The 15802-nt window shown below is 48.2% G+C and overlaps 1 protein-coding gene across 1 annotated transcript in view; it reads right to left on the bottom strand.

The window, feature by feature from the left end:
- The window catches only part of LOC143817819 (piwi-like protein 1), a gene marked incomplete at its 5' end in the record, with an annotated part of 92700 nt that overhangs the window by 58078 nt on the left and 18820 nt on the right, over positions 1-15802 (bottom strand). The window contains 4 exons of the mRNA XM_077299284.1: positions 5306-5503; positions 6009-6089; positions 9958-10079; positions 10298-10509. Of these exons, the coding sequence (XP_077155399.1) occupies positions 5306-5503; positions 6009-6089; positions 9958-10079; positions 10298-10509 (613 nt within the window). The remainder of the gene's footprint in view (positions 1-5305; positions 5504-6008; positions 6090-9957; positions 10080-10297; positions 10510-15802) is intronic.

The raw sequence follows: 15802 nt of genomic DNA on the forward strand, positions 1-15802 counted from the left end.
ACACAGGACCATGGGTGTTATGCTGCTTGCCACTAGGAGGACACTAAGTAAACACAAAGAGTTAACTCCTCCGCTGCAGTATACACCCCTTGACTGGCCAGAAACGACTCAGTTCGGTAGTAAAGCAGTAGGAGTAAAACCAAGACATGTAAACTATGTCCAAAACTAAGGAACAAAATACCAACAACAACCAGCCAAAAGGCTAACAGGGCGGGTGCCGTGTCCCCCAATGATTGGCTCGGAGAAAAAGATTTTACGGTGAGTACACAAAAAAAAATCTCCTTTTCTCCTACGCCTCATTGGGGGACACAGGACCATGGGACGTCCTAAAGCAGTCCCTGGGTGGGGAGCAATTGCACTGCTAAAAAACCCCATGTACCACTGGCTTACTGAGGTACCGCTGTCTGCAGAATACGCCTGCCGAGGGCAGCGTCTGCCGAAGCCTGGGTATGGATGTGATAGTGCTTCGTGAAGGTATGCAGACTGGACCAAGTCGCAGCTTTACAAAGCTATTGTGCAGACGCCTGGTGCCGAATGGCCCAAGAAGCGCCGACCGACTGAGTCAAATGCGCCGTAATCCCTGCTGGGACAGGGGTGTTCCTGACGCGATAAGATTCCTGAATGGTGGAACGAATCCATTTGGCAAGAGTGACTTTCGAGGCAGGTAGACCTTTCCTGTGTCCTTCCTGAAGCACGAACAGGACATCCGACTTACGGAAGGGAGCCGTGCGAGAGATGTACCGCCGAAGGGCTCTAACCACATCCAGAGTATGGAGAGCCTTCTCAATACAATGGGTTGGTGCCGGACAGAATGACGGCAAGACAATATCCTCATTTACATGAAAGGAGACGACCTTCGGTAGGAAGGAAGGAGAGTTTCTCAGAACTACCTTGTCTGAGTGAAAAATCAAGAAGGGGGCGGCAAGAGAGCCGCCAACTCAGAAACCCTCCTGATTGACGTAATCGCCACGAGAAAGACCACCTTCCATGAAAGGAGGGTGAGAGAAATGTCCTGCAATGGTTCGAAAGGGGCCTCCTGAAGAACTCCGAGAACCAAGTTAAGATCCCATGACGCCAAAGGCATTCTATAGGGAGAAACCACTCGGGAGACTCCTTGGATGAACGTCTTAACGGACAGTTTGGAAGCGATCTTCCGTTGGAAAAGGACGGACAACGCGGACAGCGAGCTTAGGGCAAGGCCTGAGTCTAGACCGGATTGGAGAAACGCCAGAATGGACGGAATGGAAAAGACCAAGGGAGAACGTCCATGGGTATGGCACCATGAAAAGAAGATGCGCCAGGTACGATGATAAATGCGCATGGATACGGGTTTCATAGCGCGAATCATGGTAGAAGAAACCCCTGGAGAGAATCCGGCTTGGGCTAAAATCCAGGATTCAAACGGCCACGCCGTCAAAGACAGGGCCCCGGAGTTCTGGTGGTAAAACGGGCCCTGTGAAAGGTGGTCCGTGCGATCTGGAAGGCGCCAGGGGGTGTCGTTGACCATTTGGACGAGTTCCGCGTACCATGCTCGGCGCGACCAGTCGGGCGCGACGAGAATCACCGGTCTCCCCTCTGCTCTGATCTTCTTGATGACTCTCGGAAGCAGAGGAAGAGGCAGAAATATGTATGGCAGCTGGAACCGATGCCACGACAGGACCAGGGCATCTGCCCCGTCGGCGCAAGGATCGCGGGAACGAGCAATGAACTGGGGAACCTGGTTGTTGAACTTCGAGGCCATGAGATCCACATCCCGCGTCCCCCAGCGAAGGCAAATCTGCTGGAAGACTTCCGGATGGAGGGACCACTCGCCCGAGGCAAGACCTTGGCGACTGAGGAAGTCCGCTTCCCAATTCTCCACGCCCGGTATGTGGATTGCCGAAATGAGCGAGTGATTGGTCTCGGCCCAGCGCAGGATGTGGGAGACTTCGAGCATGGCTGCCCTGCTGCGGGTTCCCCCTTGTCGGTTGATGTACGCCACAGCCGTGGCGTTGTCGGATTGTATTCTGATGGGATGGCCTGCGAGAAGGTGGTGAAAGTTGCGTAAGGCAAGAGTGATTGCTCGAATTTCCAAGATATTGATTGGGAGACACGACTCCCTTGTGGACCAACGACCCTGTGCCGTGTGGTGATTGAAAACTGCGCCCCAACCCAAGAGGCTGGCATCGGTGGTTACCACTAACCAAAGCACAGGAAGAAAGGACTTCCCTTGGTTCAGGGAGGACTGTAACGTCTACCACCTGAGGGTCTGCCTGACTGGCGGGGGCAGGCGAAAACAACGGTCGAGGGAATTCGGGCTCCTGTCCCAGGCTAACAGGAGCGCCTGTTGCAAAGGGCGGAGATGGAACGGCTTCCATTGCCGCAACCATTTTTCCCAGGATGCGCATAGTGAAGCGAATGGAGTGAGGGACTGGGCGGGAGAGCTTGCGCGCTCCCTGTTGTAAGGATAAAACCTTCTCTGGAGGGAGAATGACCAACCCGCGGGAAGAGTCCAGAATCATGCCGAGGAAGCAGATTTGCTGAGCCGGCACTGGAGATGATTTCTCGAAGTTGATTTTCCAACCCAGGTGAGAAAGAGAATCCACGGTGATGCTGACAGACTCCTCGCAGGCGGACTGGGACGGACCTTTGATTAATAGGTCGTCTAGATAGGGTAGGACTACCACTCCCCGAGCGTGAAGAATGGCCATGACAGCCGCCATGACCTTTGTGAAGACTCTGGGGGCGGTGGCAAGTCCGAAGGGCAAGGCCACAAACTGGAAGTGTTCTCCTTGGACTGCGAAGCACAGGAACTGCTGATGAGGAGGAAAAATTGGAATGTGTAGATAAGCATCCTTGATATCTATAGATGCAAGGAACTCTCCTTTTTCCAGGGACGCGACAACAGAACGAAGCGAGTCCATCCTGAAGTGTAGGACCCGTACGAACTTGTTCAGCAGTTTGAGGTCCAGTATGGGCCGTAGAGTCCCGTCCTTCTTTGGGACCATGAAAAGGTTGGAGTAAAACCCCTTGAACCTTTGGTCTCGAGGGACCGGAGCGATGACCCCGTCCCTTTGAAGCGCCTGTATGGCCTGAAAGAGATGTGACGCCTTTGATTTGGGGGGAGAAGACTGGAAGAAACGCGGAGGGGGGATGGAAGAAAACTCGATTTTGTATCCGGAGGACACGAGCTCTCTGACCCACTGGTCGTGAACGACCGAGAGCCAATTCTGACGGAACGAAAGAAGGCGTCCGCCTACTCTGTCTGTGTCCGTCGGACACGCCAACGAGTCATTGTGTGGAAGGTTTAAGGGATGTGGACGGCTTAGGGGCAGACGGTCTCGGTTTCCAGGAACGGTTTGGTCTGTATGAGACCTGGGATGTTCTGTTGTCCCGTCGTCCCGAACCCGGGGAAGAGGAGGACCAACCGGAGTTGTTACGAAAGGACCGGAATCGAAACTGCTGTTGATTCCTAAAAGGCCGGGCCGGTTTTTGCTGGGGAAGAAATTTACTCTTCCCTCCGGTAGCGTCAGAAATTATTTGGTCTAGTTTCTCCCCGAATAAATGACCCGCTTGGTAAGGTAGAGAAGTCAGCGACTTCTTAGAAGCAAAATCTGCTCGCCAATCGCGGAGCCATAAGGCCCTCCTGATGGAATTGGCGTTTGCCGCTGCTTGCGCTGCGCAATTCGCCGCATCTATGGAAGCGTTAACCACGAAATCTCCGGCCTGAGCTATCTGGCTAGCTAGTCTGGCCGCCTCTGGGGGAAGAGTACTGCCGTGGACGGAAGAGGTTAACACATCTGCCCAGGCCACCATAGCCTTAGCTACCCAGGTAGCTACAAAGGATGGAAGAAGAGCTGCTCCTGAGACTTCAAAGACTGAGCGAGCCAAATAATCAATTTGACGGTCAGAGGGATTTTTGACTGATGAACCATCTGACAGGGATAAGACCGTTTTGGATGCGAGTCGCGGTACGGCCGGATCCACAGAAGGAGAGAAAAGCAACTCCTTGACCAGATCCTTAGAGAAAGGATATTTAGCTTCCGTGGCTTTCTGAGCCGTGAAGCGCTTCTCAGGGTGCTCCCTGTGTTTTTGGATAAGGTTCTGAAACTCAGGGTGATTAGCAAATATCTTTTGGACGCGTTTAGTCCTTTTAAAAGATACGACGTGTTCCTGAGAGGAAGCAGATTCGTCGTCCACCATTAACGTTTTGTTGACTGCCTCAATAAGGGAGTCAAGGGTCTCCTGACTAACAGAGGAGTCTTGGGTTAAAGATTCCTCCGACTCATATACCGAGTCCCGTACGCTGCGACCCTCAGGGGAGGGAGAGCGAGAAGATCTTTGAAGGAGAGGAAAAATTAAACACAAATGAAAACTGCTCATCATTAAGCGTCAATTACATAAATTTGGTTCCAAAAGTGAAGGAACAGAATGTACCCAGGTGATCCGTTTCCTTCTAGAGGCGCCGGTGCCCACAGAGCGGCCGAGTACGAGGCACATGGCGGCTCTTAGGCTTCTTTCACACTTCCGTTTTTACAATCTGAACAGGATCCGTCAAAATGTTGAAATGACGGATCCTGTGCAGATTGTATATAACGGGTGCACTGGGCCTGTTTTTCCTGACTGACCCGTCGAAGCTATGTGCACTTGTTGTGTATGAGTCTTCGCAGCGGTTTTCCGCTGCAAAAAACGCATACACAAAACCTAGGTTAAAAATTATTAAAAGTAATAATAATAATAATAATAAAAAAAAAAAATAAATAAAATAATAAAAAAAAAAAATCGCAATACTCTTTACCTTCCGGCATCCCGCGCAGCGTTACGGATGCTCGTGATGCTCCCGGCAGCTGGCGTTCCCAATAATGCCTTGCGTGCAATGACCTCTACATAGGCAGCATCAATAGTAAAAAGAGAGAGAGAGCGAGAAAGAGAATTTCCCTGACTGGAAATTCTTCCACGCATGCTCAGTTTTCAAAAGACGGCACAGTCGCTGGATTCCTGCTTTTCACAGTCAGTGACGGATCCTGCACCCATAGGCTTTCATTATAGCCAACGCCGGACAGTGCAGGACCTGTCACTGAGCGATATTCCGACGTGCAGAAAAAACGTTCCTCTGAATGTTTTCTCCGCTCGACGGACAGCGATTTTCCGACGGATCCAGTGCACGACGGATGAAACGGATGGCCATCCATTACAATTTGTCACTAATACAAGTCTATGGGAAAAAACAGGATCCAGTAGAAAAATTAGCTGGATCCTGTTTTTTTTTCAAAAATCAACGGATTTCAACAGGAGAGAAAAGACGGAAGTGTGAAAGAGGCCTTACTTGGTGAGGACGATCTGTCCGATCAGCTCCTTGCAGCAGGCGTCCTGGAACCTCTGAGGGCCACACGATGAGTACAGGCTGCTCATGATGTCGTGCACAGTCTCGTTCCTGAGGACTTTATGGCTGACATCAATGCTCAACATGATGCTGGACTCATACTGGAGGATGGAGGTGGAAAACCCCGGCCAGATGGAGAGTCTGATGGGAGAGAAGACAGGACGGAGGGTGAAGATGGAGGAGAAAAGTAACAGCATCAGTGTGTACAGACACCTACAGGCAACAGCAGGGAGCCAGCAAACAGCAGAAGGATTCTGTGCCTACATACATTACTTATCCTCCAGAGCTGCACTCTCTATTCTGCTGGTGCAGTCACCGTGTACATACATTACATTACTGATCATGAGTTACATCCTGTATTATATTCCAGAGCTGCACTCACTATTCTGCTGGTGCAGTCACTGTGTACATACATTACATTACTGATCCTGAGTTACATCCTGTATTATACTCCAGAGCTGCACTCACTATTCTGCTGGTGCAGTCACTGTGTACATACATTACATTACTGATCCAGAGTTACATCCTGTATTATACTCCAGAGCTGCACTCACTATTCTGCTGGTGCAGTCCCTGTGTACATACATTACATGCTCCCATGAGTACAGCATGGTCAGTCCCATGTAAACCCTGCTCTGCTGGTTACCGGTGGGCTCGGACTTCGGTGGCGTCGCTCGGGTTGTAGTAGTTGCGTCCTATCTGCTTCAGGTCCATGATCTTCAGGAGTCTGGGGGGAGAGAACAGGCGCTGTCAGCTCTGCAGGTGGAGGACGTGTGTGATCCCAGCAGTGGGCGAGGGGATGTGGGATCCACTGGAAGATGTGACTGAGGTTTTATCATTTTGGGGAACAGACAACAAATAATTCAGGGTTTTTCTTCTTTTTGCTTTACAAAGTGTAACGCAGGAAATGAATCACTTTAGATTTTCACAGATCAGACTTTCCTGGATGTGGCGATAACAAATAGGATTTTTTTAGTGTTCATCATTAATGATGGGAAAGGCGGTCAGATCAGAAGATTAGAGATTTTATGTTTTTTATATGTAGATTTCTATTGTGGCTTTGTGTTTAATATTCTTCATCCGAGACCAGAACTTGTCAGTATTGCCGTATAGAGCAAACGTCACGGCCTCCTATAAAGCCCAGAGGTGCGGACACGGCGTCTAGTGCCACCCTGCAGCCGTGTCACGGAGGGGCCGCTCTGCACCTGGAGGCCCCCCAGTCAGGAATGTGCAGCTCAAATGCAGGTCAGCGATTGTCTGCAGCATGTACGGTGTTAAACAGCGATCAGAGCAGAACGTTTTTAATGATACCACTTTTGTGCAGATATGTTCTTTTGATCGCCCGTTTTTGCATTTTAATGCAATGTCACGGCGACCAAAAAAATGTAATTCTGGCGCTTCAAATTTTTTTCCTCGCTACGCCGTTTAGCGATCAGGTTAATGCTTTTTATTTTTATTCATAGATTGGTCGATTATGAACGCGGCGATACCAAATATGTGTAGGTTTGATTTTTTTTTTTTATTGTTTTATTTTGGATGGGGCGAAAGGGGGGTACCAAATATGTGTAGGTTTGATTTTTTTTTTTTATTGTTTTATTTTGGATGGGGCGAAAGGGGGGTGATTTAAACTTTTATTATTTTTAAAAACATTTTTTTTTTTTTTTTACTTTTGCCATGCTTCAATAGCCTAGAAGCTGGCACCACTCGATCACCTCTGCTACATAGCAGCGATCATCAGATCTCTCCTATGTAGCTGAATTCCAGGCTTGCTATGAGCGCTGACCACAGGGGGGCACTCACAGCAGGCCGGCATCAGTAACCATAGAGGTCTCCAAGATCTCTATGGTTACTATGCAGAAGCATCGCTGACCCCCGATCATGTGACGGGGACGGCGATGAGCGCATTTCCGGCCGCGCGGCCGGAAGCGGTAGTTAAATGCCGCTGTCACAGCGGCATTTAACAGGTTAATAGCGGCGGGTGAATCGCGATTTCACCCGCCGCTATTGCGCGCACATGTCAGCTGTACAAAACAGCTGACATGTCCCGGCTTTGATGCGGGCTCAGCGCCAGAGCCCACATCAAAGCAGGGGACCAGACATGCGCCGTACTAGTACGGGGCACGTCGGGAAGGGGTTAAAGGGGTATTCCCATCTCCAAGATCCTACACCAATATGGAGCAGAAGAAAAAATTATTATTAACCCTTTTCTGACCTCGGACAGGATAGTACGTCTGAGGTCAGATCCCCGGCTTTGATGCAGGGCTCCGGCGCTGAGCCCACCTCAAAGCCGCGACATGTCAGCTGTTTTGAACAGCTGACATGTGCGCGCAATAGCGGCGAGTGGAATAACAATTCACCCGCCACTATTAACTAGTTAAATGCCGCTGTCAAACGCTGACAGCGGCATTTAACTACCGCTTCCAGCTGCGCGGCCAGAAATGCGCTCATCGCCGACCCCGTCACATGATCGGGGGTCAGCGATGCGTCGGCATAGCAACCAGAGGTCTCCTTGAGACCTCTATGGTAACTGATGCTGGCTTGCTGTGAGCGCCCCCCTGTGGTCGGCGCTCATAGCAAGCCTGGAATTCAGCTACATAGGAGCGATCTGATGATCGCTGATATATAGCAGAGCCGATCGTGTTGTGCCTGCTTCTAGCCTCCCATGGAGACTATTGAAGCATGGCAAAAGTAAAAAAAAAAAAAAGTTTTTTAAAAAAATGAAATAATAATAATAAAAAAAATAAATAATATATTAAAGTTTAAGGCTACGTTCACATTTGCGTTGTGCGCCGCAGCGTCGGGCGCCGCAGCGTCGCCGCATGCATCATGCGCCCCTATATTTAACATGGGGGCGCATGGACATGCGTCGCACTTGCGTTTTGCGCCGCATGCGTCACTGCGGCGCACGCGTCCGGGCTCAGAGGACGCAGCAAGTTGCATTTTTGCTGCGTCCAAAATCAATGAAAAAAAGGACGCATGCGGCGCAAAACGCAGCGTTGTGCATGCGTTTTTGTTTGCGTTGTGCATTGCGGCGCCGACGCAAATGTGAACGTAGCCTAAATCACCCCCTTTCGCCCCATTCAAAATAAAACAAAAATAAAATCAAACCTACACATATTTGGTATCTCCGCGTTTAGAATCGCCCGATCAATAAATCAATAAAAAAAAGCATTAACCTGATCGCTAAACGGCGTAGCAAGAAAAAAAATTTGAAACGCCAAAATTACTTTCTTTTGGTCGCAGCAATATTGCATTAAAATGCAATAACAGGCGATCAAAAGAACGTGTCTGCACCAAAATGGCATCACTAAAAACGTCAGCTCGGTGCGCAAAAAATAAGCCCTCACCCGACCCCAGATCATGAAAAATGGAGATGCTACAGATATCGGAAAATGGTGCAATTTTTGGGGTTTTTTTTTTTTTTTAGCAAAGTGTGGAATTTTTTTTTCACCCAGACACGTTTGGTGTCTATGAACTCATAATGACCTGGAGAATCATAATGGCAGGGCAGTTTTAGCATTTAGTGAAGCTAAATATTTGCAGTTATTTGCAATTTCACCGCAGTTGGAATTTTTTTTCCCATATTCTAGTACACGTCATGGTAAAACCAATGGTATCATTCAAAAGTACAACTTATCCCGCAAAAAATAAGCCCTCATATGTCCATATTGATGGAAAAATTAAAAAATAAAAAAAGTTATGGCTCTGAGAAGGAGGGGAGCGAAAAACGAGCACGGAAAAACGGAAAACCCCAAAGTCATGAAGGGGTTAACAGCGAATACCTCCAATTAGATATGTAGTGTAGTTCTTCTGATTCACCGTGTTGCTCATGTGCAGGGCATTAAGCTTAGGTATCCATGGTTTCAACCACTAACAACTGTCACTATATAAGTGGTCATAACCATGGAAACCTAAGCTTACTGCCAAGCACTGCACATGGGGTAAGCAACACAGCAAATTAGAAGAACTGTACTACATTTGTAATTGGAGATATTTGCTAATTTTATTATTACACCTACTACATATTGGGATAAAATCTTGGAGATGGGAAGACCCCTTTAAAAGGGGTTGTCGAGGATTAGAAGAACATGGCTGCTTTCTTTCATCCCCAAACATGAAGTGTGCGTGGTAACGCAGCTCCAGTCACTTCAATGGAGTTGGCGTGCAATACGACCCATGGTCAGGAGTGGCGCTGTTCCTGAAATAAAGCAGACATGTTTTTCTAACCCTGGACAACCCTTTAACAGTATTATAAATGGAGCGTGAAAGGTGGGGGCCTGGTTTAAGATTTTCCATTGGGGCCAAGGAGCCTAAAGTTTCAGTCTTGCAGGAGAGCCTCCAGATACAGGACAGTTTGCTGATCGGTTCACACCATTACTGTAAAAGGAACACTCCCAAATTATCATGTTACCCCCTCGTCTGACTGCTGGAGAGGAGGTCCAGCATGAACACCTCGGCTCCATTCAAAACGGGTTCTGCAGCGTCCAAATTTGGGATGGTGTGAGGTCCCAATGGTCGGGGAAAGGGGGAGTAACCTAAAATTTTGGGATTAACCCTTTAAAGCCGATAATTTTACAGTCCTACATCACTCTGACCTTCGGAAAATGATGTTGTAGAAATGGAAGCAGGTGGGCGAGGTCGGTGGAAGCTCGTTGGTCAGGGTGATTGTTATCCGCACGTTCTCTCCATTTCGAGTTTGGCTGAACACCTCGGTGACCTTCAAAAACAAACAAAAAAAAATCCAAAACCATCAAATGCAATCACCGTTACGTCAACTACCAGAGAGGAGTGAAAGGACAGATATTGGTGATCAGAAAGGTCATCAATGTCAGATCAAACATGGTCCCAAGTGACCCACGAGGCCTTGTCTGGTTACACGCGGCACCTCCATCACTGCCCTCCATCGATGACCCGCTGTCCTTGGAACAACTTTACCTTATTCAGTCTTTTTGGTAAAAACAACACAGTTCCATCAAACGCCCGGGCCTTCCCGATGGTTTCTTCGTGCTGGTACAGGAGGGCATACCGCAAACGCTTGGACTCCATGGCGGGGTTGAAGTCAACGTGATACTGGTACAGGGCCCACTGTGGTCGGGACACCAGCTTGATGTGGTTGGTCACAAGAGAAATGAGGGTTCCAGAGGAGCCTGCCGATATTAGGGGAGATGGTTATATTTTACCCATTTGAACCAGTCACGGAAGACGACGTGATCAGGCTCTTCTCGCCCTACTACTTGCAACAGTGACCCTATTCCCTCATCTCCTCCAGTCCCTTTCCCTGGCTGTCACCACTCACCTAACAAAAATATTCAACCCTCCCTCTCTCCCGGTATCTTTCCCTCCTCATTTACACACGCCAGTATACTTCCATTACCTAAAAAAAACATCCATTGACAAACTGTGCTACCAACTATAGACCTGTCCCTAATCTCCCTTCATCTCTAAACTCCTGGAACGCCTGGTCCACTCCCGTGCAATCCGCTATCTCTCAGATCACTCTTCTGGACCCTCTACAATGCGGCTTCCTCTCTATACACTCTACTGAAAAGTCTCTAATGATCTACTAACAGCTAAATCTAATGGTCTCTGCTCCCTGCCGATCTCCTGGATCTCTCTGCAGCATGTGACTGTGGATCATCAGCTCCTCCTCACTATGCTCCGCTCTATCGGGCTCAAGGACACCGTTCTCTCCTGGTTCTCCTCCCATCTCTGACCGCTCCGTCACTATCTTTTGCTGGCTCCTTCTCCTCCTCCTTTCATCTTCCCCTTACTGTTGGGGTTCCTCAAGGATCAGTCCTAGGCTAGTTCTCATTGTACACCACCCCTATTGGACAATCACGCCTGCATTATTACATAACACCAGTGATTGTCTTTCACTATCTCCAACATCATGTCCTCCCTCTATCTGAAACTAAACCTGTCAAAAACAGAACCCCTTGCGTTTCCTCCATCTGCGAACCTACCTATGCCCGACATTGCCATTTCCGTGTGTGGTTCTGTCAAGGTGAAAATGTATTTTCTTATATACCTTTGTATTTTTATATATATATTTATACTCTTTTTGTACTTTTATATCATATACTGTGAAACAATAAGTTTTTCCTATCTGCTAGCTAATGCAAATGTAATTGTATTAAAGATGGCCGCTAGTGTTCATTCTTCATTTTAGTCCAGCGTCCGAAGAGTTAACTTTAATTTCTTCAGAAACGAAAGTTAAGGAATGAGAAGAAAAGGAGGATCCACCAGAAGACGTCAGAACAAATCAGAAAGACTGAATGCTAGCTTAAACCCCGCCTAATGCACGCCTTCCCCTAACACTCAATATAGTATTGTGTATCTTAGAATAAAGCCAGTTGGTGTGACCTGCAGACATGTGTGGATGCACGGGGCATTAACTAAGTTTGAACCAGCTACCTGTCTGATTTATTCTTATCCGGTACCAGATGCCCTGCACACATATTAATTTGGAATGACTGGTGAAGGAAGGGTATATTGTCGTTTTACGACCCCGACAATTTTGGCGCGATCAACGTGGGGCGTGGCCAGCGATCCGAGACCCCCTGGACCCATGCCTGGATGTCTGTGGATGATACCCGTAGTGGCTGACCTCGAGGACTGATCACCCTCTTCACACGGTAAGTGGCGATCATATACACTGTATGTGTCACACTTGCTAGTGTCTCAGCCGTTATTGGTTTGTCTGTGGTCTCCTTGGGTCTGGGGAGTGACCGATCGAGTGGTGAGATCGAATGCGATCCTGTGCCACGCTCTGAACCAGCAACTGAGAGACGTCGCATCCTGTGCGATCTCTGTACACCACACCTTCTCCACCAGTCATTGTACTCCGTTCAACCACCCTGCCCGTGACTATTGTCTAGTAGTGAAGTGGAGTGAAAGATTGAGCTACTTGTAGAGTGTGGGGCGGCTTAGAGAAAGGGACAGGAGACGCAGCCTCTGTGATATTGTGCAGGCAGGTAAATAAGGCGTTCCGTGAGGGGACCACCTGTCTAGTTAGGTAACCTAAGACGTTCCGTGAGGGGACCACCTATATTTTTGTGGAGGGGTCTCATTAGGAGGCTGCCTCCCGACTGTTTGGGATATCGTGGCAGGATAGTCTGTTAATCACTGTGTTCAGGTTAGGGACAGGAAACATTGAGCGCGAGGCTCTTTTCCTAGTACGTCGAACGTGAGGCTCCGTACTGTGGAACACAGTGTTGAAGATCGCTGCCAGTGGTTTTACTGCAGAAAATCATAGTATCCTGGGAGCCAAGCTGCGTATCTTAAAGTAGAAGTCCGTACCCCACAAGTTAGATGAGGATGTCGTGGAAGTCAAGACAATGGTCACGGGAGGGCAAGAGACAGTCAAGAAGCTTATCTGCGAGTTGCAGCGAGGCTTAAAGAACAAAGGATGAAAATAGGTTGATGGAGAGGAAGGATCAGATAATATAGAACCCGTATTTGGTTATAAAATGCCTTTGAACTGTGATCTTACAGATTGTAAAATGGCCGCCGTGCCACTGATGATGAAAATGCAGTCCCAGTCAGCGCCCTGTAATGGCGGCGGAAAGAGATCTCCAGAAGCGTAGGTGTGTCCTGTTTGTGTTGTGCAGAATCCAACCTGGGTGGAGACCTGCCTTGTGTGTGCGTATGTGCCATCCTTGGGGCTCCGCCCAGACCACGGAGGATTATAGGAAAGTATTGTTGAAATTAAGTCTGGAAACTGCTGCAGTTTGTGACTGTAGAAGATACGGAGCTTTGTATCAGTGTTGCGTAGTGTACTAGATGGGAGGGGCTGTGTGAGCCGCTGCGCGACCCGTTTGCAATTTTTCCCCTCGGCGCTGCGGGCTAGAGGGATGGGGGGGGGGGTGCAGGCCATGTATTGCATTCCAAAGTTTTCTCTGTCCTTGGTTTAGTAAAGACAAGGGTTAAATCACTAGCTGTAATCATTCTTGCTCGCTCACTAGCCCCCACCTTTGCAGTTGCGAGGTCAGTGTTTCTTATCTCTATGTAATAGATCTCAGTTTCTGCCTCCTATTGTACATGCAAGTCCAGCTTCACACTCCAATACGCCTTTAACCCTGTATAGGAATCTAACTCCCTCCAAGCTTCATCATGTCAATTCTCAGATCAAGAGCTTGTTTTAATTAGAGTAGATGACAGACCCAATAAATATACTTTTATAAAACCTATCCCTGTGGGACCTTTCCCTGAAGTTACTGTTCAGTTCGTAATCTTTTCTATATGTTCGGTAAATTTACTGGGGGCAGATTTATTATTACAGTTCTGCTCCAGGATATAATTCCAAGATGATGGTCCTGATAGACCCAGATTCTCCCCCAATAATGCCTGTAGAACCAGTAAAAGTGTTTCTCAAACCTGGTGCCCCTTTTTCTAAAGTCCATCAATACCCTTTGAAATATGATCAGGAGCAGTATCTCAAGGGGTAAATACAAATGTTATTCGATAATGGTGCCCTGATACCCTGTGTTTCCCCATGTAACACGCCCTTGTTTCCTGTTGAGAAAAAAAAAAAAAAGACCCCACCCGGCCAACCCCCTGTGTACCGGCTGGTACAAGATCTACAGACAGTTAATGCAGTTACTGTTCCAGAAACTCCGGTGGTGCCTAAGCCACATACTCTTTTGTCCCAGATATCTCAGGATGCTGCTTGGTTCATAGTTATCGATCTTGCCAATGTCTTCTTCAGCATTCCATTACACCCAGATTGCCAGTTCTGTTTACATTCATTTATCAGGGATGACAATTGACGTGGACAGTTATGCCAAAGGGGGGCCAGTCATAGCCCAAGAGTGTCAGGCCTACCTTGCCACTTATGGCCCCTTGCAACCAGGAGAGACTATGGCCACCCCACACGATGTATATAGTATCCTTAACCAAGTACAACCTGGCCACATGTCCATGGCTGGACAGCTGCGACTTCGGTGTGCTATTCTCATGCCTACTAATGTGACTTTGAAAAGGTGCACTGTCCTGAACCCCGCTACTTTTCTCCTGGTTCCCCTGGATCCAAAGGGGGGAGGAGTAGGTGACATATAGGTGACATGAAAAAAGGACACTCTTTTTCTTTCTAGAATGGATCCAGAGGAACAAGATTAGGTTTCCAAATTACATGATTGTCTAGAATTGATGTCTCAGGAAACGGCTGGTCTCTAGTGTGCCTATTCTAATGCTGATTTTGAGCTTTTTGTAGATGGATCCCGTCACCAAGATGACCAAGGACGCTTCTGTACCAGATATGCTGTGGTCTCAGAACATGAGGTAATCAAGGCAGAGTCAATGCGAGCTCATATGTCTGCACAAGAAGCAGAGCTCAAGGCGCTTACAGAAGCAGAGCAAACTAGCAGAAGGTAAGACTGTAAATATCTACACTGATTCCAGGTATGCTTTTGGCATTACACACGGTTACGGGCCTATCTGGAGAGCCAGGGCCTTCCTGACAGCAAATGGCCACCCCTTTAAACGTGCTGAGGCAGTCCAGCAACTTATGAATGCACTACAGCTTCCCACCCAAGCAGGCATCATAAAGGTAAAGGCACATACAAAGGCACTGGTGGACGGACAAAGGGTAATGCACTGGCAGACCAGGCTGCCAAGAAAGCAGCAAGCACTCCTGTGGCCTCTCAAGTACATCACCTAGACACCCCACCATCTCCACTTGTGTTGAAAGACATCTTAGCCCGGTTACAAGAACAGGCAAGTAAGGAGGAGAAAGATAGGTGGCAAAAGATAGGGGCTTGCTCTGATACCGTCACTGGACTATGGGGGAGGGGTGAAAAGGTCTGCCTACCACAGGTACTGTACCCAATGATGGCACAGGTTCTGCACGAGAATGTGCACCACTCGAAGACGGCCATGTGTGACACCCTACAGAAACAATGGATTGCCCACCGGGTTTTCCACCTGCGCAGAAAGGCAGGTACAGAGCTGCATGATATGTGCCACACATAATCAGGGTAGGACAGTGAAAACCCCATCCAAACACACTCCCCGGCCCTTTACCAAATCCAGAGACTGCAGATTGATTATATTCAGTTGCCTAGGGTAAGGACGTATGAGTATGTGTTGGTCTGCATTGATTTATTTTCAGGTTGGCCAGAAGCCTACCCAGTTGCCAAAGCTACGGCTAAGACAACAGCGAAGAAACTGATGGCTGAGATCATATGCAGGTATGGAGTTCCTGAAGTCATTGAAAGCGATCGGGGTACCCATTTTACTGGAGAGATCATGTCAGAGGTAATGGCAGCACTGGGGGTAAGTCAAGCATTGCATACTCCATACCATCCGCAGAGTAGTGGAAGAGTGGAAAGACTAAATGGAACTCTTAAGCTTAAAATCCAGAAGACAATGGCAGAGACTGGTAAACCATGGACAGAATGCCTTCCTCTAGCTTTGTTTTCAGTAAGATATACCCCAAACAGG

This window comes from Ranitomeya variabilis, chromosome 3 (genome assembly GCF_051348905.1).
Source record: "Ranitomeya variabilis isolate aRanVar5 chromosome 3, aRanVar5.hap1, whole genome shotgun sequence".
Classification (NCBI taxonomy): domain Eukaryota; kingdom Metazoa; phylum Chordata; class Amphibia; order Anura; family Dendrobatidae; genus Ranitomeya; species Ranitomeya variabilis.